General features: G+C 44.9%; 2 protein-coding genes across 3 annotated transcripts in view; both read left to right on the plus strand.

Annotated features, from left to right (window-relative positions):
- The window catches only part of LOC109882294 (TBC1 domain family member 9), a 28,400-nt gene extending 9,083 nt beyond the window's left edge, over positions 1-19,317 (plus strand). For both annotated transcript variants that reach the window (XM_031837940.1, XM_031837939.1), the window contains exons 4-23: positions 2,216-2,334; positions 2,915-3,143; positions 3,481-3,557; positions 3,671-3,855; positions 5,417-5,624; positions 6,861-7,067; positions 7,428-7,607; positions 8,884-9,034; positions 10,860-11,074; positions 11,834-11,951; positions 12,197-12,482; positions 13,061-13,190; positions 13,477-13,575; positions 13,726-13,794; positions 14,459-14,711; positions 14,850-14,915; positions 15,581-15,667; positions 15,910-15,978; positions 17,088-17,191; positions 17,350-19,317. In XM_031837940.1, the coding sequence (XP_031693800.1) occupies positions 2,216-2,334; positions 2,915-3,143; positions 3,481-3,557; positions 3,671-3,855; positions 5,417-5,624; positions 6,861-7,067; positions 7,428-7,607; positions 8,884-9,034; positions 10,860-11,074; positions 11,834-11,951; positions 12,197-12,482; positions 13,061-13,190; positions 13,477-13,575; positions 13,726-13,794; positions 14,459-14,711; positions 14,850-14,915; positions 15,581-15,667; positions 15,910-15,978; positions 17,088-17,191; positions 17,350-18,141 (3,644 nt within the window). In that variant the 3' untranslated portion in view covers positions 18,142-19,317. The remainder of the gene's footprint in view (positions 1-2,215; positions 2,335-2,914; positions 3,144-3,480; positions 3,558-3,670; positions 3,856-5,416; positions 5,625-6,860; positions 7,068-7,427; positions 7,608-8,883; positions 9,035-10,859; positions 11,075-11,833; positions 11,952-12,196; positions 12,483-13,060; positions 13,191-13,476; positions 13,576-13,725; positions 13,795-14,458; positions 14,712-14,849; positions 14,916-15,580; positions 15,668-15,909; positions 15,979-17,087; positions 17,192-17,349) is intronic.
- A 3,853-nt stretch (positions 19,318-23,170) lies between these two features.
- On the plus strand, positions 23,171-27,803 carry LOC109882290 (mitochondrial uncoupling protein 2). The gene is made up of 7 exons (XM_020474391.2): positions 23,171-23,301; positions 24,320-24,456; positions 24,588-24,795; positions 24,941-25,138; positions 25,601-25,702; positions 26,358-26,538; positions 26,963-27,803. Exons 2-7 carry the CDS (start codon positions 24,331-24,333, stop codon positions 27,075-27,077), a joined length of 930 nt encoding a protein of 309 aa, XP_020329980.1. The 5' UTR covers positions 23,171-23,301; positions 24,320-24,330; the 3' UTR covers positions 27,078-27,803.
- The last annotated feature ends 4 nt before the right edge of the window (positions 27,804-27,807 follow it).

Consider the following 27,807-nt stretch of genomic DNA (forward strand, 5'->3'; position numbering starts at 1 on the left):
ATGGGCTATCTCATCACACCTATTTTGGCTAGTTACAATGGTTTGTGACATCACAGAAACCCCAATCTTCACCTTCCTCTTTCCTTGAGGAGTTATGTCACACAAATAATTTATTACTCTGGAGGAGCCATAATGCAATCCCACGGACCCATGACAAGCGGACGGGAAAGGAAGGATTTATTTTTAAAGAGGGATCATTGTGTAAGTAAAGAGAGGCTTCAGAACTATACTCCCCAGACGTAATGAACAATGGCTCTGTTTTTAAATGAACTGAGATGGTGGATTGAAAAGTCTGTTGTGTTGGAGGACTTTGAATAGTGTGTGACTACGCGCATGTGTATTTGCCTTAGTGAGTGGTCCTATATGGAAAAAGGAGTAGGGGAAAGAAACCGGAGAGAAGACCCTCTACCTCTCTGAAAAAAGCCCAGGAAGCCCAGAGAAGAAGACTCCTGAGGGCTGGCCTTGAAATGGCAACCACTCCTCCCTCCCCTCTCCCTGTCCGCCCATCCTCCAGCACAGAGGGAGCGTGGAGCAGTCACTAATGTAGCTAAGAGATGAGCAGCAGTGGGCTACTTACAGGGTAGATGGATGACGGATGAGGCCTCTAACAATAGTGGACACTGAGGTTTCTGTGCTAGCAGGCTCTGCCTGGACTGGCTCTCAGATTTCACTAGAGCTAAGTAGCTGCTAACAAGTAGCCACAGTAGCACCAATAGGGATTTGCCTGCCAATACTATTAAAAAGTATCCCTGAATTTAAGGTGTGCTGTATTGCAGGGCATTATTATTTCACCTTTTTAAGTAGGATCGTAACATATCTGAAGCTAATTAGCCAATAGCGCTCTAGCCATGAGCTTATCGCCTTATGTGTGGTAGTAAATGTAGGCCGAGCAGAGGGGATGGCCAAGTAATGTCAGTGGCTGGGCTGTCTACATTTAATCACACTTTTTTTTATATAGCACATTTCTTACAGGATGCGTTTCAAAGTGATGAACAAATAAAAGGTGAGAAAGATAAAAACAAAGTTTTCTATACAAATAAGACAATACATTTTTTTTAAAGAGAACTTAAAATAACAGTACACATGAGACTAATGCATTAAAATACATGTGATTATATATGGGAATATGATTAAAATAACCCTAAGTAAAAGCATGTCTGGAGGCAGTTCTAAAGGCCAGGACCATAGTGGCTGAAGGCAGCCTCACCAAACGTTGTGGTTCTGAGTGACCTTTGGAACAGCTGAAAGGCCAGTTACAGAGGATTAGAGGGACAACCCGGCACATATGCTTTTAAGATATCAGACATGTATTCAGGTGCAAACCCACGTAGTGCTTTAAAAATCAATAAAGCAATTTTAAAATCCACTCTAAAACTAACTGGCTTACCAATGCAGTGACTTTAAAATAGGTGTGTGATCTCCTCCTGGCCTTTGTAAGCACACGTGCTGCTGCATTCTGAATTCATTAAAGCTGGCCAATATTTTTTTGTTGAGGGGGGGAGACCAGACAGGATTTCATTGCAATAATCAAGCCTGTCAGTAATAAAAACATGCATTAGTCAGTGTGGGCTTGACAGAGGATTGGTCACACTTTGACAATATTTCTAAGCTGATTTGGTCACATTTCTGATGTGGGCCTTCACTGGCCCAACGCCCTAGCCTAGTGGTTAGAGTGTTGGGCCAGTAAACGAAAGGTGGCTAGATTGAATCCCCGAGCTGACAGAGTAAAAATCATCTGTTCTGCCCCTGAACAAGGCAGTTAACCCACTGTTGCTAGGCCGTCATTTTAAATAAGAATTTGTTCTTAACAGACTTGCCTTGTTAAAAAAATGTATGGTCAGTCTAAAATAACACCTAGGTTTATAGCCTGGTGGGTTGTGTCTAGTAGTCTTGATTAGCCGTCTGAACAGCTTTTTACTGCTGTCTGTACTGTCTCCCCTCGTCTGTCTGTCACTGATCCTGAATCATGTACTTCCATACTACTTAGTATCCAGAAGAGCAGGTTAGGATTCCAAGTATGCTACACATGTTCAATTTGTATACAATTGTAAGAATGATGAAGAGCGTCTCAGTCGACATGCTGTAATGTCTCAAAGAAAATGAGGAATGGGTGAAACTCCATGCCTCCACATTCTCCTGGGAGCCTCTTGTAATCAAGTTCCCTGATGCACCCCTGTCTCCTCCTCCGTCTCTTCTCCCCTCCCTCGTTCCATAGGGTGCTCCCGTAAGGAGATCACAGAGCACTGGGAGTGGCTGGAGCAGAACCTCCTGCAGACACTGTCCATCTTTGAGAACGAGAATGACATCACTACCTTTGTCAAGGGCAAAGTTCAGGTACTGTTTAGGGTATATATGAGTCACTTAGCAGATGCTTGTCTCTAAAGAAACAGTATGGACTTCTCTGGGATTTGGAAGGTTGGTTGTGTGTAGAAGGGTTGCATGGTGGGGTTTGTGGAGTTTCACAAATCTTTGTAATGGTGTTTGTGACAATAGTAATGGTGGTTGTCAGCAATTCATTTTGACATTGAAACGTATGACGTTTGACTGTGACATGTTCGTCATGCCAGGTGTAATATTAGTCTAGCATGTAGTCAAACTAGTATTGTCAAAATGACTCCTGCCAGGGGCAAAATAACGAAGCCCGGCTGTATTTACTATTATAACCTAAGAACAGGTCCAGCTCCTGACACAGCCTCTAAATCAGGTTCTGTATTTATCTGTATGGTGATGAAGTAGTTCTTACTCAATGAATAGATTACAAAAGCTAGCCAGATAAGATTTATTTAGTTCTCTCACTTTGTCTGCCACTCACTCTCTCACTTTCTAGCTATCTCTATTTGAAAATGAATTGTTGAACTTTTATTGATTGTCTCTCTCGAAGTCCTTCACTCCCTCTATTTCTCTCTTGCCCCAGGGTATTATCGCCGAGTACAACAAGAACCACGATGTGAAGGAGGACGATGACACTGACAAATTCAAAGAGGCCATCTGTACGTTCCGTAAGCTGTTTGGCATGCCTGAAGAGGAGAAGCTGGTTAACTACTACTCCTGTAGCTACTGGAAGGGCCATGTGCCCCGGCAGGGCTGGCTCTACCTCAGCATCAACCACATCTGCTTCTACTCTTACCTGCTGGGGAAAGAAGGTAGGGACCACTGGCATGCTGGCACAGGTACACACACCACTGCATAACTGGTTAGTACTACCTACTGATTATGCATAGCTTTTGAAGACCCTTCAGAAGTCCCAAAAATAGTACAACCCCTTGATATTTTTCTGGGTGGATACAATGTAATTTTTAAGATGAAGTGATGTATATTTCAAACTATCAGCTCTTATGCAACTCAAAAATATATAAATGCAACCATCTGTCTTCAATCTCTCTCTCTCTCTCACCCTCTTTCTTCCCCCCTCTCACCCTCTTTCTTCCCCCCTCTCACCTTCTTTCTTCCACCCTCTCACCCTCTTTCTTCCCCCCGCAGCCAAGCTGGTGATCCGCTGGGCCGACATCACCCAGCTGGAGAAAAGCGCCACGCTCCTCCTCCCCGATGCAGTCAAGGTGAGCCTTGTAAATCATATCAACTATACTGCATGTTACCATCGCTTTAATGTCTCTTTATCCATCCATACACCCCTCTTAACCTTCATTCATGCTTCCATTCATCTGTCAAGGTGAGCACGCGGGTGGCTGAGCACGTCTTCTCGGTCTTCCTCAACATCAACGAGACCTTCAAGCTGATGGAGCAACTGGCCAACATCGCCATGAGACAGCTCCTAGACAACGAGGGCTTTGAGCAGGACCGCTCTCTGCCCAAACTCAAGAGGAAGACACCCAAAAAGGTGTCTGCCCTCAAGAGGTGAGGTTTGGTGGAGGGGATTCTGGGGAGGTCTGGGAAGGTTTGGTGAAGTTCTGGGGAGGTTTGGTGAGGCTGGATGTTGTAGTTGAGAGATTTCTGTTGGTCTCCCCTCAATAGGATCGGTTGATAGTTGCGGAGGATTGGTTTCTGGGGAGATGCAGTAAGTTTAGTCATGATGTAGTCATTTATAATGCTGCACAAAATTCTTTGCTGCGGGTGACCTATAACCATTCCATGTGGTTGCAAGGCGCTGTAAGTTTTACACAGTTCAATAAACAATATACCAATACTTAACTAAATAACTACATAAGACCACCAACAAACAACAAAAATGACTTCAGAGGAAAGGTATGTATAGTCTTGTTCCAACGTGCCTGGAGGAAAACCAGCTGAGGAGACATTAGTAGTATATTTAAACTGGGTTCCTTTCTAGTAGTTTGGCTCACAGACACTTTTGCATTCTTTAAATCTACAGCACGACTTTGTCATAATCCTTTCAGGTACAGCTGAACTTTTACTGGCGCTATTAACTTTGAACACCCAAGTTTGCTTCATTAGCCCAAGACTTTGAAATGTATTTCCCTCAAGACAGATTCCAACTCTCTAACCACTACCCATACTGTTGCCCTATATAGATGTCTATTGTAGAAGTAACTGTTGCCCCATCCAGATGGCTGTTGTAGTAGTAACTGTTGCCCCATCCAGATGGCTGTTGTAGTAGTAACTGTTGCCCTATATAGATGGCTGTTGTAGTAGTAACTGTTGCCCTATATAGATGGCTGTTGTAGTAGTAACTGTTGCCCCATCCAGATGGCTGTTGTAGTAGTAACTGTTGCCCCATCCAGATGGCTGTTGTAGTAGTAACTGTTGCCCCATCCAGATGGCTGTTGTAGTAGTAACTGTTGCCCCATCCAGATGGCTGTTGTAGTAGTAACTGTTGCCCCATCCAGATGGCTGTTGTAGTAGTAACTGTTGCCCCATCCAGATGGCTGTTGTAGTAGTAACTGTTGCCCTATATAGATGTCTAGTGAAGCATTATACTGTCATACTTGGTTGCAAATGGCTCTTTCACTACATTGACCTGATTTTTATTTTATTTTTCATACAAAGAAAAAAAAACATTTGAAATTGTTTTTGGGATGCATTTTAGGATACATGGGAAATATAAAACATTGGCCAAATGTATTTTAATGTGTGACATACATACATACATTTGTATGGAAATACACTGCGTACAAAACATTAAGAATGCCTGCTCTTTCCATGATTTAGACTGAAGTGGAGGAGAAAGGTTAAAGAAGGATTTTCAGGCCTAGAGACAGTTGAGTCATGGATTGTGTATGTGTGCTATTCACAGCATGAATGGGCAAGAACATAGATTTAAGTGCCTTTTGAACAGGTTATGGTAGTAGGTGCCAGGCGCACCGGTTTGTGTCAAGAACTGCACCGACAGTTAGTCTCAATTTAATGCTGCTATTTAAAGACAACAGATTATGTTCCGAATTAGATTCTTGACCGTCTCTAGACTAGACAATCTCTTGAACCTTGTTGTCTCACCCAGGGACCTGGATGCCAGGGCTAAGAGCGAGCGTTACCGGGCCTTGTTCCGTCTGCCCAAGGATGAGAAGCTGGACGGACACACGGGCTGCACCCTTTGGACCCCCTTCAACAAGATGCACATCCTGGGCCAGATGTTTGTCTCCACTAACTACATCTGCTTCACTTCCAAGGAGGAGACCCTGTGCAGCCTCATCATCCCCCTAAGAGAGGTGAGTCTGGCTGGGTACAGACTCTGGTGATTGACTGTAGTCCTGGAGCTTAGTGTTGGCCCGGAGCAGTGGTCTGCACTGGCTGGAGCTCTCTGGGATTTTGGGTCGGTGACCTTTGAACTAGACTTTTGTGACAATTTTGGATGATGCCAAGACACAAATCAATGTGGGACCACTATAGATTTGAGATTTTCCATCAGGAAAGAAAGGTTACCTTAGACAAGTTGTGCTGTGTGCTGCTGTAGGGGGTTACTAGCAGGGAAGTTAGAAAGAGCAGCAGCCGGCTTAACACTGGTAGGGGCTATCACTCCCAATCTGCTTTAGTCACTGGCTGCCCCTCGCCCAGTCATTGCCATGCCAATCAGGACCCCATCCCCCCACCCACCCTGTCACATCCTATCCCCATCAGCCATCTTAAACTACCAATCGCTGGCAGGGCAGAACGTGGATCGACTACTAATGTCTAGTGTTATGATGTGTGGCACTGAATCAATTCAGTCACCTAGTATGTGGATTGAAGTGTTATGGTGAAACCTATTGTGTGCTTGGTATGGTATGTTGGCCTTAGGTCATTGCTCATGAGAATATTGACCAATGTGGTTAGATGGGGAAATAAATCAATACACATGTGATGGGTTACTGTAATTTGTGTTCTACATCGAACACTTTCTCATATCAAATAGATTTATATCTTATGTTGCATCCTCATATCTTATCACTGACATGTGACTGGCGTATCTGTTGTCTGACACAACCGGGTGGTAGCAGGCTACCACCCGATTACTCAACCCTGCACCTCAGAGGCTGCTGCCCATGTAATATACATGGAATCACTGGTCGCTTTAATAATGTTTACTTACTGCGTTCCTCATCTCATATAATCTATTTTATACTGTATTCAATTTACTAGTATTTTAGTCAATGCCACTCTGACATTGCTCGTCCTAATATTTATATATTTTTCTTAACTCCATTCTTTTACTTTAGATTTGTGTGTATTGTTGTGAATTGTTAGATACTACTGCACTGTTGGAGCTAGGAACACAAGCATTACTCTACACCTGCAATAACATCTGCTAAATATGTTTATGTGACCAATAACATTTGATTTGTTATGACTGGCATATCTGTTGTCTGACATATGACTGACATCTATTGTGACTGACATACCTGTTGTGACTGATACATGAATTACATATCTGTTGTGACAGACCTCTGTGTTTCTGTCCCTCCCAGGTGACGATAGTGGAGAAGGCGGACAGCTCCAACTTTTTGCCCAGCCCAGTGTCCATCAGCACCAAGAACAGGATGACCTTCCTGTTCGCCAACCTCAAGGACCGGGACTTCCTGGTCCAGAGGATCTCTGACTTCCTGCAGCAGACCACCTCCAAGATCTACTTCGAGAGGGAGACCACCGGGAGTGTGAACAGCTCTGACGATGAAGTGAGGGCACATCTATGTCATTGTATATCTAGGATGTTGTACACCATTTAGGTCTATACTCTTCCACAACTGCTCCCCAAGTTTGCTGAGAAGTCTCCCTCTACTCCAGGTCTTCCGTAAATACTTAGCATGGTAATCATCACAGGTCTCTGATCAGCTGTTATCATAAAGCACACTGCATTAACTATCCTTACCCTGATCCTGGACTTGTTCTGCTCTCCACCAGGTGTATTCTCAGTATTATTCTCAGTATTATTATAGCATCTCATCACAGGTCTCAGAACAGTTGTTATGATAATTGACTGCATTAATCATCTAATTCTGATCCTGAATCTGTGTATCTCTCTCTCTCTCCTCTAGGTGTACTCCCAGCAGGGCTCTCTCCTCTCCAGCAGTCCCCAGCGCAGCAGTCTGGGCTCAGAGGGCTCCTCCGAGGGTGAGCGCCAGTTTAACCTCAATGACAACAGCGTGCCCACCGCCACCCAGGCCCTCATGACCATGTACCGCCGCCGCTCGCCGGAGGAGTTCAACCCCAAACTGGTACGGTCATTGAATGTTCTGTTCACATGTTGGGGGGCTCCCGAGTGGAGCAGCGGTCTAAGGCACTGCATCTCAGTGCTAGAGGTGTCACTACAGATCCTGGTTCGATTCCAGTCTGTATCACAACCGGCTGTGATTGGGAGTCCCATAGGGCAGCGCACAATAGGCCCTGCGTCGTCCGGGTTAGGGTTTGGTCGGGGTAGGAATGTCATTGTAAATAAGAATTTGTCCTTAACTGACTTTCCTAGTTAAATAAACATGTGGTCGAACACAAGAAGATGCTCTATTGCTATAGTAGAGAATTGGAATGATTCCACATGATTGATGGAATTGAACTGGGACTAAATTAATTGAGTTGAATACATTTATTTAAAGTGACAAAATATTGTAACAAACTGTAATTGTGTGTATATACCTGCATGCTGAATAAGCCATTGGGAATCTAATATCTGCATGTAATAATCTGAGGCTTTTCCCAAGCCTCAAATCAAATTGTATTGCTTGCGTACAACTATTTAGCAGATGTGATTGCGGGTATAGCGAAGTGCTTGTATTCCGAGCTCCAACAGTGTGGTAATATCTAACAATACACAACAAAGCAAAGTTGCTTAGGAGCCAGAAACAGAGCGGCCATGTCTGTCGGTGCCATCAGTGTGTCAACCTTGATCTAAAACAAAGCTTGGCTTACAGTCAGTGTGTTCTGTTCCTGCTCTAACCTCCAGCTGGCTTTGCATTGCACAGTTCAAAGGCCTGTAGGGAAGTTGCAGATGTAGACCAAGGAAGGGGGAAATGTGTGTAAAGTAAATTAGATCCGAGTTAATTGAAGTAAATAAAGCCTTAATGAAATTCTTCAGAGACCTCTTGGAGTATTTGTGCTGCATACGTCTGTGTCGAAAGTTAGAAATATTGTTTAGGCTTTGAAGGCTCTCTGGCTCGTTATTTAATGAGGTGGTAATTCGTTTTTTGCCTCCTACGAACCATCCTGATCTCTCGAGCTATTGAAACTATATGTATTGAAACAATGTAAGCGTGCCAGATTAGGATGGTTCGTACGAGGCTAGTCTTTTTTTTGTTGCTTTCTGCAGAGAAGTCAGGTTGGCACAGCTGTTACAAGGGTGTCTACTTTCTTTCTCTCGCTCTCTCTGTCCTTGAACATCATTCTGTAGTTCTCTCTAAGGGGAGCTTTACTGGCATGAAATGTGTCTCATGACATTTCTCTTTTTTCTTTTTCCAACACATGCAAGATTATTAACTGTCAATTTGTATTTTTCCCCAGGCCAAGGAGTTCCTGAAGGAACAGGCGTGGAAGAACCACATCACTGAGTACGGCCAGGGGGTGTGTATGTACCGTACAGAGAAGACCAAGGACCTGGTGCTTAAAGGCATCCCAGAGAACATGAGGGGAGAGCTGTGGCTGCTCTTCTCCGGTGAGGCCAACAGTCGCACGCGTTCTCACAAACAGTCCGGCGTGGGCATGATCTCACAATGCACTCTCACATTCACTTGTATATTACATTATGCTCCCCGGTTCTTGACATTCATATACTCGACTTTCACTCATTCTGTATCTCCACAAGCCGTGCTGATACACACACTCAAAGACCACGAATAGACAGTACTACGTGCTCATACACCAACTCCTAACCTGCATTCGGCATCGTGTGGTGGGACCACACATCTCATTACTATAGTTATTGTTACCACAGGAGGAAAAACAACAGGAAAAACACATCAGATTTTAGTTTTGGGTTTTCCCAAACCCCCTTTTGTGGTATGAGCACAGAATGGTTCATCATCCAGGTGTATTAGAAGTATTGACAGTCAAATATTAGCTTTTCTTTCAGTGTACATATGGATTTGGGTAGCCTCATTAAACATGCATTAGCTTGGCCTTGGCAACGCATTCCATTCCCATCTCCTGCCTGAGCAGCAGTATCGTACTGTATCTAACCTGTAACTGGGCTGCATGCTTCACGTCCACTGCTACAGCATATTACAGTGAGAGCACACATTCTATAGTCTGCTTACTGTACGCCAAACTGAACACTGTCAGTCTGGTTAACCAGGCTTTACAAACACAGCAGCTTATATAGGGGTTGTGTTAGAGACGTAGGCCTACATTGTGACCACTGTAGCTGACCTATATAAATAAACCTGAAGAACCAGTTAGCCTACAGGGAGAGTCACTGCTGAGATCACCAAACTATGTTTTATACTTCAGCCTCTTCTTCCTGGAGGAAATTCCTTGCACCCACGCGACAGCACTAACAGTTAGCGACTATCTACCTGCTCTTTCCGTCCCCTAGTGACCTACTTGTGGTACCTTCCGCAGTCGCCATGGCAGCCATACATCTGCACTTCCTGGATGGACTGGTGTGTTTACATGTTAGCCTAGCGTCTCTTTTGGCGTAGCTCGCTAGCTGTGTTTTTATGTGGAAGAAGATGCAGCATTTGAATGCAACCTCTGTACTTGTCCCTAAACTCACTGTCACAGTGGGAACAGTTGATAAGCCTGCGTTTGACTGCGCTAGAAGAGTGAATTTGAGGGTGTTATGATTCAACAGACTTTTACCCAGGATCCCCCCCCCCCTTTTACTGGTTTAGCCTGTGTTGTTGTTGCTCTCAGTGCACAGTAATGGCTGCTTCCACAGCTGGGAGTATGGGAGGGGAGGGCTATAAAGGCACTAAGGTTTTAGTGTAGAAGGGATTCTGCCTAAAGTGAGAGTGGAAGGTTTACAACTGCATGTCTACTGGCTGCTTGCCACATCCCTCCGTTAGTAGAGATGGCTTGAGCAATGGCATGTCTTGAGTTCTGGTTTCATCACTCCAACCATTTCTGAAACTGATTACATTGAATATGCAATGCCATTGCAATGCTAGCCTAACTTAGCCAGGTGTAAAATAAACGCCTGAAACTAGATCCCCTATATGGTCTTGAAGAGAATAAAAAATAACTGTTGGGGGGAGGTTCTCTGTTCAACCAATCCAGTAAATGTGGAGGAGTTAACGTCCAAATGCGGAAGTCTCATCACAGGCTCTCTTTCCATTTCCCCCGGAAAACTGGAATGTCGGTTTGTTAGCAATTCTCCTAAGGCTGTTAGTTGAAAGATGGGCCTGATATTAACCTTGTTCCACCAGACCATTTTTTTAAAACCGCAATTGGCTGATGGTCTGGTGCCAATGGGCCTCGTTTAACGCTATACTACCTGTGGTCACTATATTCCCCCCCCCCCCCCCCCCCCCCCCCCCCAGGGGCGATCAACGAGATGGCGACCCACCCTGGCTACTACGAGGACCTGGTAGAGAAGTCTATGGGGAAGTACAACCTGGCCACGGAGGAGATCGAGAGAGACCTGCACCGCTCCCTCCCTGAACACCCAGCCTTCCAGAACGAGATGGGGATCGCTGCCCTACGAAGGGTCCTTACTGCCTACGCCTTCAGAAACCCCAACATAGGCTACTGCCAGGTACACACATGGTATATAGTATACACGCATGGTATATAGTATACACGCATGGTATATAGTATACACACATGGTATATAGTATACGCACACAAACGCACCAGTCCTGTCGCTCAAGATCCACTGCCAAATTAGACATCCGTCCACGTAAGCAGGATGTCACGAGATTACTTCAAAACCGGCCTCTAGGGGCAATGTTGGCGCTATTACCTTTAAGTCCTGTGGACAGGGATGGCGGATGGGCGTAAACTGCGAGCTCCGGCTCTGAAAGTCGCGTGTTCAATCCCAGCGCTAAGCACAATTTTTGCCTATCCCAAACCTTAACCCTTAACCATTCGGAATGAATGCCTAATCTTCAAAATGTTATGTATGTGGACAAACATCTGATTCTGCAGTGAGACTGTGAGAGCTTGTTACACACACTTATTTTACAGCACAAACATTAACACTGCTCTTCAGTTTATAAATGGTCAAGTCGCATAGTAGTTTGCCACTTCTATAGCTGTCCTGACTCCCCCGCGGGTCCCTAATCTTGATTCCCCCTGCGGGTTGAAGCCATGTGGTTCCCTCTTGACTGCCAGTCCATCTGTTGGCAGCTTGAAACTCTGCAGACGTTTAACTCAGGCTGAAAACTGTAGTCCAGACCTACTGTCACATAGCTGTTTAATTTGATTTTTGTTTTGCTTTTGAGGGCTTTGAGATTCTGTAAAGAAAAGCGCTATAGTATGTATTATTCTGAGTAATCTTGGTGGTTCTTCCTAGGCCATGAACATTGTGACGTCGGTGCTGCTGCTGTATGCTAAAGAGGAGGAGGCCTTCTGGCTGCTGGTGGCTCTGTGTGAGCGGATGCTGCCTGACTACTACAACACCAGGGTCGTAGGTCAGTTGGAAGCTTCTGGAATGAGACTGTAGAAGGGCAATGGGTGGCTTTGTGGTCTACTAGTGTGTTAGCCTCTGCATTTTTAACTTGGTCTCAGTGTCTCTATTTTATGTTTTGTGTTCAGATGTGTGTATGTGTCCCTCAGTCTTTGTACATATCTGTTGGCATCGTTCTCCCTCTTACTGTATCAGTGTCCGCATAGGCCTCTTTTCTGTCTTGCTAACCTCCCACTTCTCCTTCTCCAGGAGCTCTGGTAGACCAGGGTGTTTTTGAGGAGCTGGCCAGGGAGTACGTCCCTGAACTCTACGATTGCATGCAGGACCTGGGAGTCATCTCTACAATTTCCCTCTCCTGGTTCCTCACCCTGTTCCTCAGTGTCATGCCCTTCGAGAGTGCCGTGGTGGTGGTCGACTGCTTCTTCTACGAGGGCATCAAGGTCATCTTCCAGCTGGCGCTCAACGTGCTGCACGCCAACATCCACCAGCTGCTGGGGGCCAAGGACGATGGAGAGGCCATGACCGTGCTGGGAAGGTGAGGACGGGTGGGGGTGGAAGACCGACAAGGGGCCAAAGATACTAAAACGGGGCTTTTCAATTTCGGTCCTGGAGGGCAGAAACACTTCTTGATTTGTTTCTACCTGGTAGGTCATTGTATTCACCTGGTGCACCAGGTCTGATGAAAACCAGAAGTGTTTTAGCCCTGCAGTACCAGAATTGGAACAGCCCTGGACTAAAGGGACATGACTGGTAGGCCAACTCATGACTGGAACACTGAACCTAACCTGAACCTAAACTAAAACCCTAACCTGACCTTAATCCTAACCATAACCAATAACCAATTAGGTCATTCAACATGGGTTTGCTGGTCAGTCATGCTACTTTAGTTTTTCACTCAGAGCAGACCCCATGAGTCGGGTCAAAGGTAAAATTGTGTTGGCGGAAGTGACATGAGAGATCTTCATCTTGTTTTGAAACACTGCAATAACAACGCTTCTTAATTCAATTAAAACTTGATATTGATACGCTGTCAATATGAAGGATTTAGTTGTGATAACCTTTTTCATAGAGAAGCCTTTATTCAAGGAATATGCTTGAAACGTTTGTGTGTAGGTACCTGGACAGCGTGACCAATAAGGACAGCACCCTGCCTCCCATCCCCCACCTGCACTCCCTGCTGACAGACGATGGGGATCCCCACCCGGAGGTGGACATCTTCAAGCTGGTCCGCAGCTCCTATGAGGTGAGTCTTCGCACCATGACCAGGGCACTGTCCATCCACCCGTCATTCAATCATTCCTTCAATCTGTCAGAGATGGGGTCCATTCCATTTCAATTCAGTCAATTAAGTTGAAATGGAATTCAGCTCAACCCTGCTTCCTAGACCCAAGTTTATTCACTGGTAGAACTGTCACTCTGTTTTGACCTTTACTCTGGCTGGTGATTATGCAGTCTCAGTGAATATCCCAGCCGTAGGATAGCAGCAGTGTTGACCTCTCTCTCTCTCTGTCCCATGTTGCTGTTTGTAGAAGTTTGGCTCCATCCGGGCAGACGTGATCGAGCAGATGCGCTTCAAACAGAGGCTAAGGGTCATCCAGACCATCGAGGACACCACCAAACGCAACGTGGTAACGACCCCTGCTATTACACACACTGTATGGTACACCAGATGTTGGGTGTGGAGGATTTCAAGTCATTTTAAGCCATCGTTTCTGATTGTATTCAATGCTGGTTAGTTCTGATCTCACACAGCTCCTAAATCCACTGTTCTCTTTCAGGTCAGAACCATTGTCACAGAGACTGCCTTCAGCATCGACGAACTGGAGGAGCTCTACGTTCTGTTCAAGGTGAGTGACAGCCAAACTATTGTAGCCAATAGGAACTGAACTCTAACCAATAGGAACTTAAAGGAACTCATCTCTTCCTGTATTGCTTTTCCTCAGCCTCCCTTTTTCTTTGGCAGGGCGTCTCATTTCTCCTAGCTCTCACACAGTGCCCTGCTGCCACGGCAACGCTGAATTATGGGCTATAATTGGAGCCGGGACTTAATATCCATAGAGACAGACCTAAAAGCCTGGCAACAGCATTTTACTCCATTAACACAAAGTACGCTCACTGCTCAGTCCTGTTAGAGGACATGGAGAAAGACGGATGAGTCTTCAGCACAGTTCTAATGGTCAGGGGTGCTGGTACAAGATATGAGAAGTAGAGAACTTTTAATACCCAATGTTGTGCAATGTTCACATTATTCTCTGTTTATCAAGTACTTATCCATTAGAAACATTGTGCAAAGCAATTCAGCGGTATCTATATGCATTTCCTCACTGTGGGCGACCACATTTCCCCACATTTTGCATAGGTATCACCATTCGGTCTCATTCCACCTCACCTCGCTTCTTTATACTTCAACATTTTCTAGGAAACTGCTACATAAATGTAATATATTTATTTAATTCACATTAAAAGCCTGTTGAATCTATCTAATCTATTTCTACCATCTTCATTCTCCAGGAGGAACACCTGACCAGCTGCTATTGGGGCGGAACGGGTGGCAGCAACCCTACGGAGCGCCACGACCCCAGCCTGCCCTACCTGGAGCAGTACCGCATCGACCTGGAGCAGTTCAGGGGGCTGTTCTCCCTGCTCTTCCCCTGGGCCCCTGTCAACGGGGCCCATGCAGACCTCCTGGCCCTGCGCTTCTTCAGGCTCCTGGACCATAACGGAGACTCTCTGATTAATTTCCGGGAGTTTATTAGTGGACTGAGTGAGTATTGGCGGAGGTGGGTGAGGGGGTGTATCAAATAGAAGTTGACTAATGATTGTAGCAACTGGTCAAAAATGGATATTAAGTCTATATAGACATAATGTTATGATAAATTATTGCATCTATGGTGTATTTCAGGTGTTTTATGCCATGGGGATCTGACTGAGAAACTGAAGCTCCTGTACAAGATGCATGTGATTCCTGGTAAGTGTGTGTGTACTGTTCACAGAAAGGGAGTCCAGAGGGAAATCTATACTCCTTATATGCTGTCATAACTGAGTGAGGGGGAGGATGTTTTAAGGATAGGGGATTGGATTTCTTTACTGTAAAGGAGCAAAGATGAATTATTTTGTTCTCTCCCTCGCTTGGTTGAGCATATGGAGCACCAACCGCAGCTTCCCTTCTCAAGACTCACACAGCAGTATTTTAACTCTGCTGGAAATCTACCTCTCAATCAGAAGAGCTTTCATGGATCTCTGGCTCAGGTCGCGTTAATTCCCTGTATAACAGCAAAGCCTGAAGCAGCTTTGGTTCCCGGAATGATGGGGTTAGCTTTTTTCCTTTGCCAGCCACATGGAAACATTGTCTCTGGCAGAATGATATATGTTGAGAACTAACAGATGTTTAGCGAGAAGAGGATACAGAAATGACCGATAAAGGCATTGATTTCAGACTTATGATCCAACATTGGGGATGTGTGAGGCCTCGATGGAAAGATACAATTTTTAATGCACTTTTTCAACTGCAGTGTTTGAGGTGTTATGATAATGCCCCTTACAGTACTTTGAGCATCTGGAAAGGCACCATATAAATGCTATCAATTATAATAACAATGAGGCCCAAAATGTTGTCTTCCTGTCCCCTCCCAGAGGTGACCCATGAGCAGGAGGAGCCAGACTCTGCCTTCGAGGCCACCCAGTACTTCTTTGAGGACATCACCCCAGAAACTTCCAATGGTAGGCCATGTCCTCGTCAACACGCCAGAGGTTACACAATGTTTACGCCTCAAATTGTACCCTTTTCTCTATATAGTCCACTAATGTTGACCAGAGCCTTATGTGCCCTCAATCACAGTCACACTCCACTCAAGGCATGCATCAACCTATTTCAACCTCTCACCTTTTTTTTTCCCCCCTCTTCAGACAACTTCCTAATGTGTCCTTTGACCTTTGCACTCTTGATCTTTCCCTTCCTCCAGGCCTTGACCCCAAGTGCAAGAGCGAGAAGGATGATGGCTTTGTCAGGGTCACGTTCAAGACTGAGAAAGGTACGCACTGCTATGAAACAGTTATGAGACATGCGTATCTATCGCTAGTTTGTAAATGCTCCAATCTAAATGATAATACCTTAAGCCACAAAGTCTACCATCCATGTTCCTTTTTTTGTTGCAAAGGTCTTTATTTACTGTACCTCAAGAACACCCATTTCACTAAGGAACTTAGCTGTAGCTAACAGGGTTGGGGTCAATTCCATTTAAACTCAGTCAATACAGGAAGTAAACAAATTCCAATTTCACAATTTCCTCCTATGAGAAAAAAAATACTTCCTGAATTGACTACACTGAAATGGAATTGACTCCAAACCTGGTGCTACTACTCACAGAAAGGGCAAGGAGGGGTAGGCTCTCAGCTGATCATTCAGGTATAGTCCCTGTTGGTGTCTCAACAGGCCCAGACACTTGCACCCCCGTTGGTCTTTAGGGCTGGGGCAGTGGTATGGCCTCTGCCGGTGCAGTCCCCTTCCACCTTCTTCTTGGCTCCTCTCTCTCCCTCCTCCCTCTCTTTCAGCTCACCTCCTCCCTCTCTCTCCCTCCTCCCTCTTTCAGCTCACCTCCTCTCTTTCAGCTCACCTTCTCCCTCATCTCAACTCTCGCTCTGTCATCTCCCTCCTATTTGAAATTATTTCAAACCATATTTGACTTCACACACACACACACACACACACACACACACACACACACACACACACACGTGTGTGTGCACACATCCCAAAACTCTGGGATGAAAAGGGGAAGTACTGTTACTTTTCTATGTATCATGTTTTCTTGGAGCAAAAATAGTCTACGGTCGCTGATTAGGGACGATATACTTACTGATTTTCCAGACAATAAAATTCCCATTAAAGCAATAGATTCCTAATAGAATTGAACAGTCTCAAAGTGCAACTGGGAGTGTTGCATGTTAAATGGTCCCCAAGCTAGGCCTGCATGCCACTTCAGTTTATTGAGGGCATTATTGGTGCATGTTCTCTTATTCATTCAACACTTTCTCTTTGACAACAGCACATACATTAGTTGTTGTTATGGCCTCCTATAAATAGGCAAAGCGTGCCAGGCTGCTAGCTTTTAACTCTTAACGGCCACCTCTGTTTCTACAGTGAAGAAACTACACACCCCTGACTACCGCCACTACCTGAGGCTGTGGAACCAGGGCACCAAGAACAAACTGGACAACATGAAGGATCTGCCCAAACTCAACCAGGTAAGAGCAAGAACCACTCCACCTCCCCAGGGGGAGTCAGTGGAGTCCACTTGATCAATGTGGCTGTGTGAGGCTATGAAATTGTGTGTGTCGTGCCAATGACTCTACCTCATCTTCCTTCCCAGGCTAACCTGTATGTCTTCCTCTCTCTCCTTCAGAGCCAGTTCATAGAGCTGTGCAAGACACTGTACAACATGTTCAGCGAGGACGCCCAGGAGCAGGAGCTGTACCACGCCACGGCCACCGTCACCAGCTTGCTGCTGGAGATGGGCGAGGTGGGCAAGCTCTTCTGCCATTCCAAGGACCAGGAGGAGCAGGACCAGGATGATCCAGAGGAGGCCAAAACCAGTGGGCCAGCCCAAGATGGAGGGACTAAGCCTGAGGGTGTCTTCCAGCAGAGGGGCCAGGGAGAGGGGAAGGAGGAGAGCCAGGCCAGGCCGTGTGGCCCTGCGAAAAGGGATGGCAGGGGCGAGCAGCTGTCTGCCATGGAGGAGATTAGGCTGGAGGACTCGTCCCCGAAGGACACAGGGACATCGTCCTCCATGCTCATCTCAGATGACGAGACCAAAGACGACACGTCCATGTCGTCCTACTCTGTGCTCAGCGGCGGCTCCCATGAGCTCGACGACAAGCTTCACTGCGAGGACATTAATGACGACACGGTCCTGGTGCGCAGCGAGAACAGGCCCCATGGGGGAGGGAACGGGCCTCACGGTGAAGGTGGGCCCCATGGCAGAGATGGGGGGCTGCCTCACAGCACCAGCATAGATAAAGACTGGGCCATCACCTTTGAGCAGTTCCTGGCATCAGTGCTCACTGAGCAGGCCCTGGTGCTTTACTTCGAGAAGCCAGTGGAGGTGGCCGCACGTATCACCAATGCCAAGAATGTGAGGAAAGTGGGGTGCTCCCTACTGTCCGCTAGCGACTATGAGATCTCCCTGTCTGGGTAACTAATGCCTCAATGAAAAAGAGAGAATTTACAGAGACAGACTCTTGCTCTGTAGGTTGACTGCTTCGGAAACAGGGAAACATGTCATGTAAATGTACAACGTGAAAAACCCAGTCTTCTCCTCTTTGTTGGGTGACAAGAATGACAGTCTGCTAGAACTGAAAAGTCTAACATTTGTGTGCAATACTGTAAGAGTAGATTTTTTTTTTTTTAAATACCTGCATTTAGCAATGTATTTTACCAGATGTCAACAACCTGTTTTATCTTTAGGGTTAGATTCTGTTCAGCAGAGGGACCAGGGAAGGACAAAAATGGCTTTATTGACCTCAAAAGGAATTCAGGCAGAGCTGTTGTGTATGTACTGTACATGTATTAGCTGAGCTTGCTCTACTTTATATGAAGTCGTGTATACATGTTACTACTAATAATCGCTAAACCAGTTAGACTACTACGTATCATGATGTTTAAGTCTTACAGACCACCAGCCCAGTCCAGGAGTGGCCTGTCACAGTCCCAGAGGAACACTGCTCAGTCGTTGTAGAGTTCTGTTAGCCGCTAACTCATTAGCCGCTAGGCTGATTGACTAACAGCAACCTGTGGGGCAGTTGTACTCACTGCTAATCTATTAGCCGCTAATTTACACAAGAAACAATGGTTAAGACTGGTAGCATCCGTTAGCTACAATGAAGAAGTGACTGTACTTCTAGAGTTGGGAAGATTAGTTGCCACCGCTTCAGGATAAACCACACTTGCACTGGAATTAAATATGAATGGTGGTGAAAGCTTTATCTGACTAGATGTACTTCAGTAAATTCACTATGGAAAACACTGTTTAGATTTCATTTGTGTGGTAGCTTAGCCTGCATACTGAACTGTAGAGCACACGCACTTTGTTTTATCAGGAAAAAAAATCATTTACAACATCTTTTAATTCCATAAGAATGTTTTCTGCCTTTTTTCTGTGCCACTCCTGCACTCGTCGTCAGCACACTCCAAAAGCTTCTTTTTTTGTAACAATGTTTTGAACTTTTTGCTCTGTATATTTTTACGCTGTTTTATATATATTTTTTGTTCCAATGTGAATGATTTTGTCATGTACAAAGGTCATGATTTTAAGTGTACCACTTCAACTAATTAAAACTTGTAGAATGAACGGTCTTACGCTACATATTAAAAATGTCTCGTCTCTTTATGGGATTTATCAGTTAGGGTTGCTCATACTGTAGCCTGGGATAAATATTGATACGCTCTGTTTCGACATTAAGAGGGGAAGACTGATCTATACAGAGATGGAGACAGAGCACCCTCTGCTGGAGAAGAGAATGTTCCAGAATCAAACCCAAAATCCTGTAATGCCACCAAAGATAAGGATAAATGAGGATGCTTTCATCAGGCTGTTTATCACTGAAAGAATGGTCAGTTCCTGTCTACTTAAGGGGCTGGCTCTCCCATAGACACCAATGTGATAGCAGTTGGGTCTGGTCTACTCAGCTCATTGACTTCCATTTGAAACAAGAAAAAATAATGGAGTAGAATATCTCTGATGCCACCACTGCAAATACCTTTTTTCTTTTCTACCTTTCAGTAAAAGGAAGTGAAGGGTTAATGGCTGACATTTTTGCAGTTCTCTAGCTTCGACGATGGTGCGCAGTGTCAGCATGGGAGTCATGCTGAAATAGAGAGGTTGTTCTCTCGCTTTCTTCTCATTGCTGTGCTGCTCTGCAGACGCTTGGGGGTGTGGTTCAGGTTGACCAATAAGAGCTTGCCATTGTAATGCATATGGACACATTATCTAGCAATGATTAATCCGTTAACGTAGTAATGGATGGGGTTGAAGTGTTTAACTGACGTCTAGTTGTAACTGGTCTGCTAATACGTCATTCTCTGTCCTCCTTTGACTGCAGTTACGTAATATTGTTCATCCCAGGACCTGAGCAAACGCATCATGTCCCTAAATTATGGATTCAAAGGTCATTAGAATGTAGAACGGGGTTTCCCAAACTCGGTCCTGGGGCCCCCCTGGGTACACGCGTTTGCCCTTGCACTACACAGCTGATTCAGGACCGACTTTGGGAAACTGATGTAGAACACTGGATTTTAATTAATGTTCTGTGTTAGGATAAAGAATTTGATTTATAAAATCATAAACGTCTAATTAATCATGTATGATGCTGAATTATAGTGTTTTTTTACCATTCATCCCAGAGCCTATACGGTAGGTGCATAGTCTTATGTATGGTAGCAAACAATGTCCCCAATTCCCTCTTGCTTTTTGGATTATTTTCTGTTTTTTACTCCAATCACCGGGTTTTCCTCTTTGTCCACAGGGGTAATATGTTAACCAATAATGTTCTGTTCATCAAGTTCTCATTCCTGTGTGTTTACCATAAACCTGGGTGGTCAGCCTAACCGCGCTTCTTAACACCCGGAAGCTAGCCGCACCAATGTGCCTGAGGAAACACTGTTCAACTGACTCTACAAGGAGTCGCTAGAGTGCGATGACCCCTCCCCCCCGGCCAAACCTTCCCCCCAACCCGGATGATGCTGGCCCAATTGTGTGCTGCCCTATGGGACTCCCGATCATGGCCAGTTGTGATACAGCCCGGGATCAAACCCGGGTCTGTAGTGATGCCTCTAGCACTGCGATGCAGTGCCTTAGACCGCTGCGCCACTCGGGAGGCCCAGGGTCAGTTTTTCAGTCTTTTACATAAGGTAGCGTTTCTAGGTAGCTGAGCTGAAGAGGGAGAGAGGGAAAATACCCTGCTGTAAGGCGATACTCTTATCAGCCCCATTTGACCTTTAGTCCCTAGTTCACGTCACAACCCTCCCACTTCTGTCACCTCTGTATATTGACAGAGAGGCAAACTCTTCACTCCACATGTGCCAGCATTACGATTTGAACGGCACATTCCAACATGTGCTCAAACATTTTGTCCCCCTAAAAACACAATTTTTCATAGTAACATAACTTATTGTAGATAATTAAGTTAGCTGATACCATGGTTAAACCAGACTGAACACTACAGCCTGGTATGTTTAAACCTCTTTATCAATAGTTGGCTTTATTGCGATTGATTTCCTATCTCACCTGGTCTGTCCCAATTTCATCAGGAACACCAGTTACCTTTTGACAGACTATCTTGAATCTGGCTGTTAGCCAATTAAACTCTCCCACCTTAAGCCCCTGTCATCCACACCCTAACTCCTATTGGCTGAGAGCTGGTAACTGTGGGGTAAACAGAGTAAAAGAGCCCCAGTGGTTCCAAATACTCTGTGGTAGATAGCTATGTAAACGTCCCTTTTTCAGGACCCTGTCTTTCAAAGATAATTAGTAAAAATCCAAATATCTTCACAGATCTTCATTGTAAAGGGTTCAAACACAGTTTCCACATGCTTGTTCAATGAACCATAAACAATTAATGAACATGCACCTGTGGAACGGTTGTTAAGACATTAACAGCTTACAGACGGTATTTAAGCTCACAGTTATGAAAACCTAGGACACTAAAGAGGCCTTTCTACTGACTCTGAAAAACACCAAAAGAAAGATGCCCAGGGTCCCTGCTCATCTGTGTGAACGTGCCTTAGGCATGCTGCAAGTTGGCATGAGGACTGCTGATGTGGCCAGGGCAATAAATTGCAATGTCCGTACTGTGAGAGGCCTAAGACAGCGCTACAGGGAGACAGGACGGATAGCTGATCGTCCTCGCAGTGGCTGACCACGTGTAACAACAACTGCACAAGACCGGTACATCCGATCATCACACCTGCGGGACAGGTACAGGATGGCAACAACAACAACTGCCCGAGTTACACCAGGAATGCACAATCCCTCCATCAGTGCTCAGACTGTCTGCAATAGACTGAGAGAGGTTGGACTGAGGGCTTGTAGGCCTGTTGTAAAGGCAGGTCCTCACCAGACATCACCGGCAACAACGTCGCCTATGGGCACAAACCCACCATCGCTGGACCAGACAGGACTGACAAAAAGTGCTCTTCACTGACGAGTTGCGGTTTAGTCTCACCAGGGGTGATGGTCAGATTCGAGTTTATAGTAGAAGGAATGAGAGTTACACCGAGGCCTATACTCTGGGGCGGGAGCGATTTGGAAGTGGAGGGTCTGTCATGGTCTGGGGCGGTGTGTCACAGCATTATCGGACTGAGCTTGTTGTCATTGCAGGCGATCTCAACACTGTGCGTTACAGGGAAAACATCCTCCTCCCTCATGTGGTACCCTTCCTGCAGGCTCATCCTGACATGACCCTCCAGCATGACAATGCCACCAGCCATTCTGCTCATTCTGTGCGTGATTTCCTGCAAGACAGGAATGTCAGGGTTCTACCATGGCCAGTGAAGAGCCCAGATCTCAATCCTATTGAGCACGTCTGGGACCTGTTGGATCGGAGGGTGAGGGCTAGGGCCATTCCGCGCAGAAATGTCCGGGAACTTGCAGGTGCCTTGGTGGAAGAGTGGGGTAACATCTCACAGCAAGAACTGGCAATTCTGGTGCAGTCCATGAGGAGATGCATTGCAGTAATTAATGCAGCTGGTGGCCACACCAGGTACTGACTGTTACTTTTGATTTTTAACCCCTCTTTGTTCAGGGACACATTATTCCATTTATGTTAGTCACATGTCTGTGGAACTTTTTCAGTTTATGTCTCAGTTGTTGAATCTTGTTATGTTCATACAAATATTTACACATGTTAAGTTTGCTGAAAATAAAAGCAGTTGACAGTGAGAGGACATTTATTTTTTTGCTGAGTTTATGACAAAAGGTACCATTACACAATGAGTGGTGAATGTTGCCACATTGCACTGGGATTAATTAAATATTCCCATTAAATGTTGTATTATAGTTACAACGTAATGTACTGGTAAATGTGTTGTTTTTCACAAATGTTAGAAGCTGTGCGCTGCTGTAGGGTTGATTTGGACATTGACTTTCTTGACAGTGAGTGGACTTTGGTTTGGCCCGTGCTCCTGCACACAGTAACGCCTCTCTCTGTGGCAAGTCAGTAAAAAAAATCTAATAAATATGATGCACAACTCCTTGTTTCAGGGTTAGGGCTGGCTCCCTGGGACTGTAGTTTGGGCTCTTACGTCCTGCAGTAAACCAATAGCTAGTCAACGGATTTTAATCCACAGGATTAATAACAATGTAAGTACTCTCAGATATTACCTGTTAGATTTCGCTACACTCGGCATAACATCTGCTAACCATGTGTATGTGACCAAAACAATTTGATTTGATTTGACCAACATGGTTTAATTTTTGTTGTTGTTGATTAGACCTAATATAGGTTTTGTAAATCTTGGTTTCTTTTTGAGATGTGTTGCACCATTTAATTTTCAACCTGGATTAGTTAATCTAAGTTTCAATCTTTAAACTATGATTAGTTACACGTGTCATAATGGATTCACCATAGCAATATGTTCTCATTCTATTTCTTTGGAACCAATATAGCATTGCTAGTTAGCTAGCAAATTAAGTTTGAAATACAGGCTAATAAAACTATACATTTTGGTCAAATTAGTTAGCTGGCTAGTTGACCTTTGCAATCATGGTATCCACAAGAGTGTTAATCACACTGAAAATGAAGCACATACACAGACATTTTATCAATTTAAACCTCCTGCAGGAGCAGTTTAGAATAATCCCTTATCTACATTTTCATTTCATTTTAAAACAATGGAGCAAGAATATTTAAACTAAGAACAAAATTAAACTTGGTTTAGAAGAAGATTTAAATTGAACTAAGATTCATTTAAAACTAGGTTAAAAATGTGGTGCAACAAGATTAATACTAAAACCTTGATTTAACCCAGTTTAAACCTGGATTAAACCCAGTTTGAGTTAATCCATGTTGGTGCAACCCACCCCTATATATAACTGATGTTTATTTCATCTGGTTGATTGTGTAGATTATTATAATCAATGCTGTTCAGTTGTTATTATGATGTAATGTGTTTTCAAATATCACAAAATCCCTCCTGCCACAGCAATAGGCTACACACTGCACAGGCTATGGTAATTTAGAAACTGAATCGACAAATTGACCGGCATATTTAATCAACAATGTCCTAAGTATCCACAGCATTTTCCTAAATTCCAAGGATGGTAAGAGAGAATAGATGCGTGTTGACATTCTTCCCTCTTCCTCCTTCACTGTCTGCAGTATCAGGGACCATGGTGGGAATGAAGCCCTCCGATACACCCCCTACCCTGGGGGTGAAGCTGCTGAGTGCTGGCTCAGCCGCCTGCATCGCTGACCTGGTCACCTTTCCCCTGGATACAGCCAAAGTCAGACTCCAGGTAATGGTTCACTGTCCACCTCCAGCCCTTGAAGACTTGAGTCTGACCTGTAACTCTGAATTTTACTGGCACCTCCTGTAACACTGATTCTTTTGGGGACCTCCGTTAACACTGACACTTGTATACCCCAGATTCAGGGAGAGAAGGTGGCGTCGGAAGCTACCAAGGGCATCCGCTACCGGGGGGTGTTTGGGACAATCAGTACCATGATCCGGACGGAGGGGCCCAGGTCGCTGTATAACGGTCTGGTGGCGGGCTTACAGAGACAGATGTGCTTTGCCTCCATCAGGATCGGCTTCTATGACAACGTCAAAAACTTCTACTCTGGCGGAGCAGACAGTAAATTAGGATAATTCATCGGAGATAATAATCTGTGATGTTACATATTTTGTACCAAGAGAAGAAGCATCATATAGTACCTCAATCATCATCCTTTCAGTACTTAACAAACCCTCGTACCCCGTCTGCCCCTGTCCTATCCCAGCTGCAAATATTGGTATCCGTATCTTGGCCGGCTGCACCACAGGGGCCATGGCTGTGTCTTTCGCCCAGCCCACTGACGTGGTGAAGGTCCGCTTCCAGGCCCAGGTCAACCTGACCGGGGTGGCTCGTCGCTACACGGGCACCATGCAGGCCTACAAACACATTTTCAACCACGAGGGCATCCGCGGGCTCTGGAAAGGTTAGTCAGTACAACCCTGGGCCCAATCGGTTGATTTGCAACACCAATCTCCATTGGTTGTGTTGCTGCTAACCTTGAGCCCCATTGATTGTGTTGCTGCTAACCTTGAGCCCCATTGGTTGTGTTGCTGCTAACCTTGAGCCCCATTGGTTGTGTTGCTGCTAACTTTGAGCCCCATTGATTGTGTTTGTCCGTAGTGGAACTGTTTGCATAGAAAAGACCAAAGATTGTTGTCTATGTCACTGTCATTCAATGTCAGGGATGTACAGATATTGATTGGAGCAGATGCTGCAAAGTTGATGATCCCATAAGACAGAACTTGAGTGCACCTGAAAATAAAACTTGGCTTTGCAGGTTGTTGTTGAGTTTTCTTGGGCCTTTTACTAATGATAGACTAGTGGTTTAATTCTGGTATAACTATTGGGGTTATTAACCAACCGACCTGCTTCTTGTTCACTCCAGGCTGTCTACCCAACATCACTAGGAACGCTCTGGTCAACTGCACAGAGCTTGTGACCTATGACCTCATCAAGGAGGCCATTCTTAGGCACAACCTGTTGTCAGGTGAGTGGGTGCTATTGGTGCATACAGTCACAGTGAGACAGCTGACTGGGCAGAAGTCCACATGCCCTCTCGCTCTTTTGTTCTTCATGTGTCTTGAAAGCCTGATAACAGTATACATAGTGGTACATAATATTCTGTCCAGCTATGGAATAACACGGAGCTAACATTTATCTAAAGGATTTTTATTGCACCTTTCACAACAAAGCGGTATAAAACAAAGATAATGATTTCCTGTAGGCCTCGAGACAGAGGCCTTATACAGTACAATGTATCTGCATGGCACTACTTGAACATTAACTTTAGTGTCAGCATTTCTGTTACACATCTGTGTTAATCCACTAGTTCATCTAAGGTTCAATCTTTAAACTATGATTAGTTACACAAGTCATAATGGATTCACCATAACAATATGTTCTCATTCTATTTCTATGGAAACAAGCCAGCGCTGGTCATTGCTAGCTAGCTAGCAAATTGAGTTTGAAATACAGGCTAGTAAAACGAATTGCACTTTTTGGTTGAATTAGTTAGCTGGCTAGTTGACTTTACAAACATGGTATCCACAAAATCTAAAATCGTTAATCATACTGAAAATAGGTGCCCATTGATATCTTTGTGACAGTGTTTCAAAGGGCTTGTGATGACCGTTTTCCCACAGATAACCTCCCGTGCCATTTTGCTTCTGCGTTTGGCGCCGGCTTCGTTACCACCTGCATTGCCTCTCCGGTGGACGTGGTGAAGACACGATACATGAACTCTCCGCCGGGCCAGTATAAGAGTGCCATCAACTGTGCCTGGACCATGGCCACCAAAGAGGGACCCACAGCCTTCTACAAAGGGTGAGCTCACAGACAGTCACACACACTGTACAAACAGACCGGTGTCCTTCAGTCTGTTGATAGAACAAGACCGTTGGATGTAGTTGTACATTTTAGTCCTCAATGATATATCATTGATTTTCCTGTTTTGGGTGGTTACCTTGACACAGTAACTCTACCAGAGGAGGCTGGTGGGAGGAGATATAGGAGGACTGGCTCATTGTAATGGCTGGAATGTAATCAAACATATTGAAACCACGTTTGACTACGTTCCATTTATAACATTCTAGCCGTTACAATGAGCCCATCCTCCTATAGCTCCTCCCAGCAGTCCCCTCTGAACTCTACTAAGCAAAACTTTGGAGCATTCGCAGGGATCTTTAGTTGAAAGTCTCTCCCAGACAGGCCAACTAATGTTTAATTTGTCCTCTCTTGTTCCCTGTAGATTTGTGCCCTCATTTCTAAGGCTGGGCTCATGGAACGTTGTGATGTTTGTGTCATTTGAGCAGCTCAAGAGAGTCATGATGGTAGGAAAGCAGAAGATGGAGGACAAAAGTTAACTTCATTCCTACGTGCAAAGAGCCCTTTGCAATGATGGATTGACAAACGCATAAACCCTAGCCATATTGAGTTGGACACACAATGTAGTGTAGACTACAGGAACACTATGGACCACGATCCATAACGTTAAGATTCCTATGTGTTCATCAGCATGTTGTATGAATAATGAGGAATCCTTTGTTAAAAAAGGAGTTATGAAAGTACATTTGAAGTGCATCTACCGTGGAGAAGTTTTATTTTCTCTATTGTTATTTATTTTGACCTATACTTCTCCTACGGTCTCAAACCAGTCCTTGTGGACCTCTAGCTATTCTCGACAGTCTATTTAGCACACCTGCCAAATGTGAACTAATCAGCAAGCCGCTGTTCCTTTAAATCAGGTGTACTAGGGTTAGGATACAGTACTCTAGGAACGACTGCTGGGCTACCAGGACTGGGTAGAAAAAGGCTTCCCTTGTATTGTGTGCTTAAATTGAATCCCCAACAACAACTCCCGGTCGCCGGTTACGGCAGCCCCCTCCGCAACGCTCTGATTCAGAGGGGTTGGGTTAAATTCAGAAGACACATTTCAGTTGAATGCATTCAGTTGTGCAGCTGACTATTTATCCCACTTTCCCTTCCCTTAATTCCCCCCCAACAAATGTAATAAGTTATAGTTTAATAATTAGTATTTAGATGTTGGTAATTTGCAATATATTGAACTTTATAAATATACTTATTTTGTTTGTC

Source organism: Oncorhynchus kisutch, linkage group LG12 (assembly GCF_002021735.2).
Source record: "Oncorhynchus kisutch isolate 150728-3 linkage group LG12, Okis_V2, whole genome shotgun sequence".
In the NCBI taxonomy this organism is placed as follows: Eukaryota; Metazoa; Chordata; class Actinopteri; order Salmoniformes; family Salmonidae; genus Oncorhynchus; species Oncorhynchus kisutch.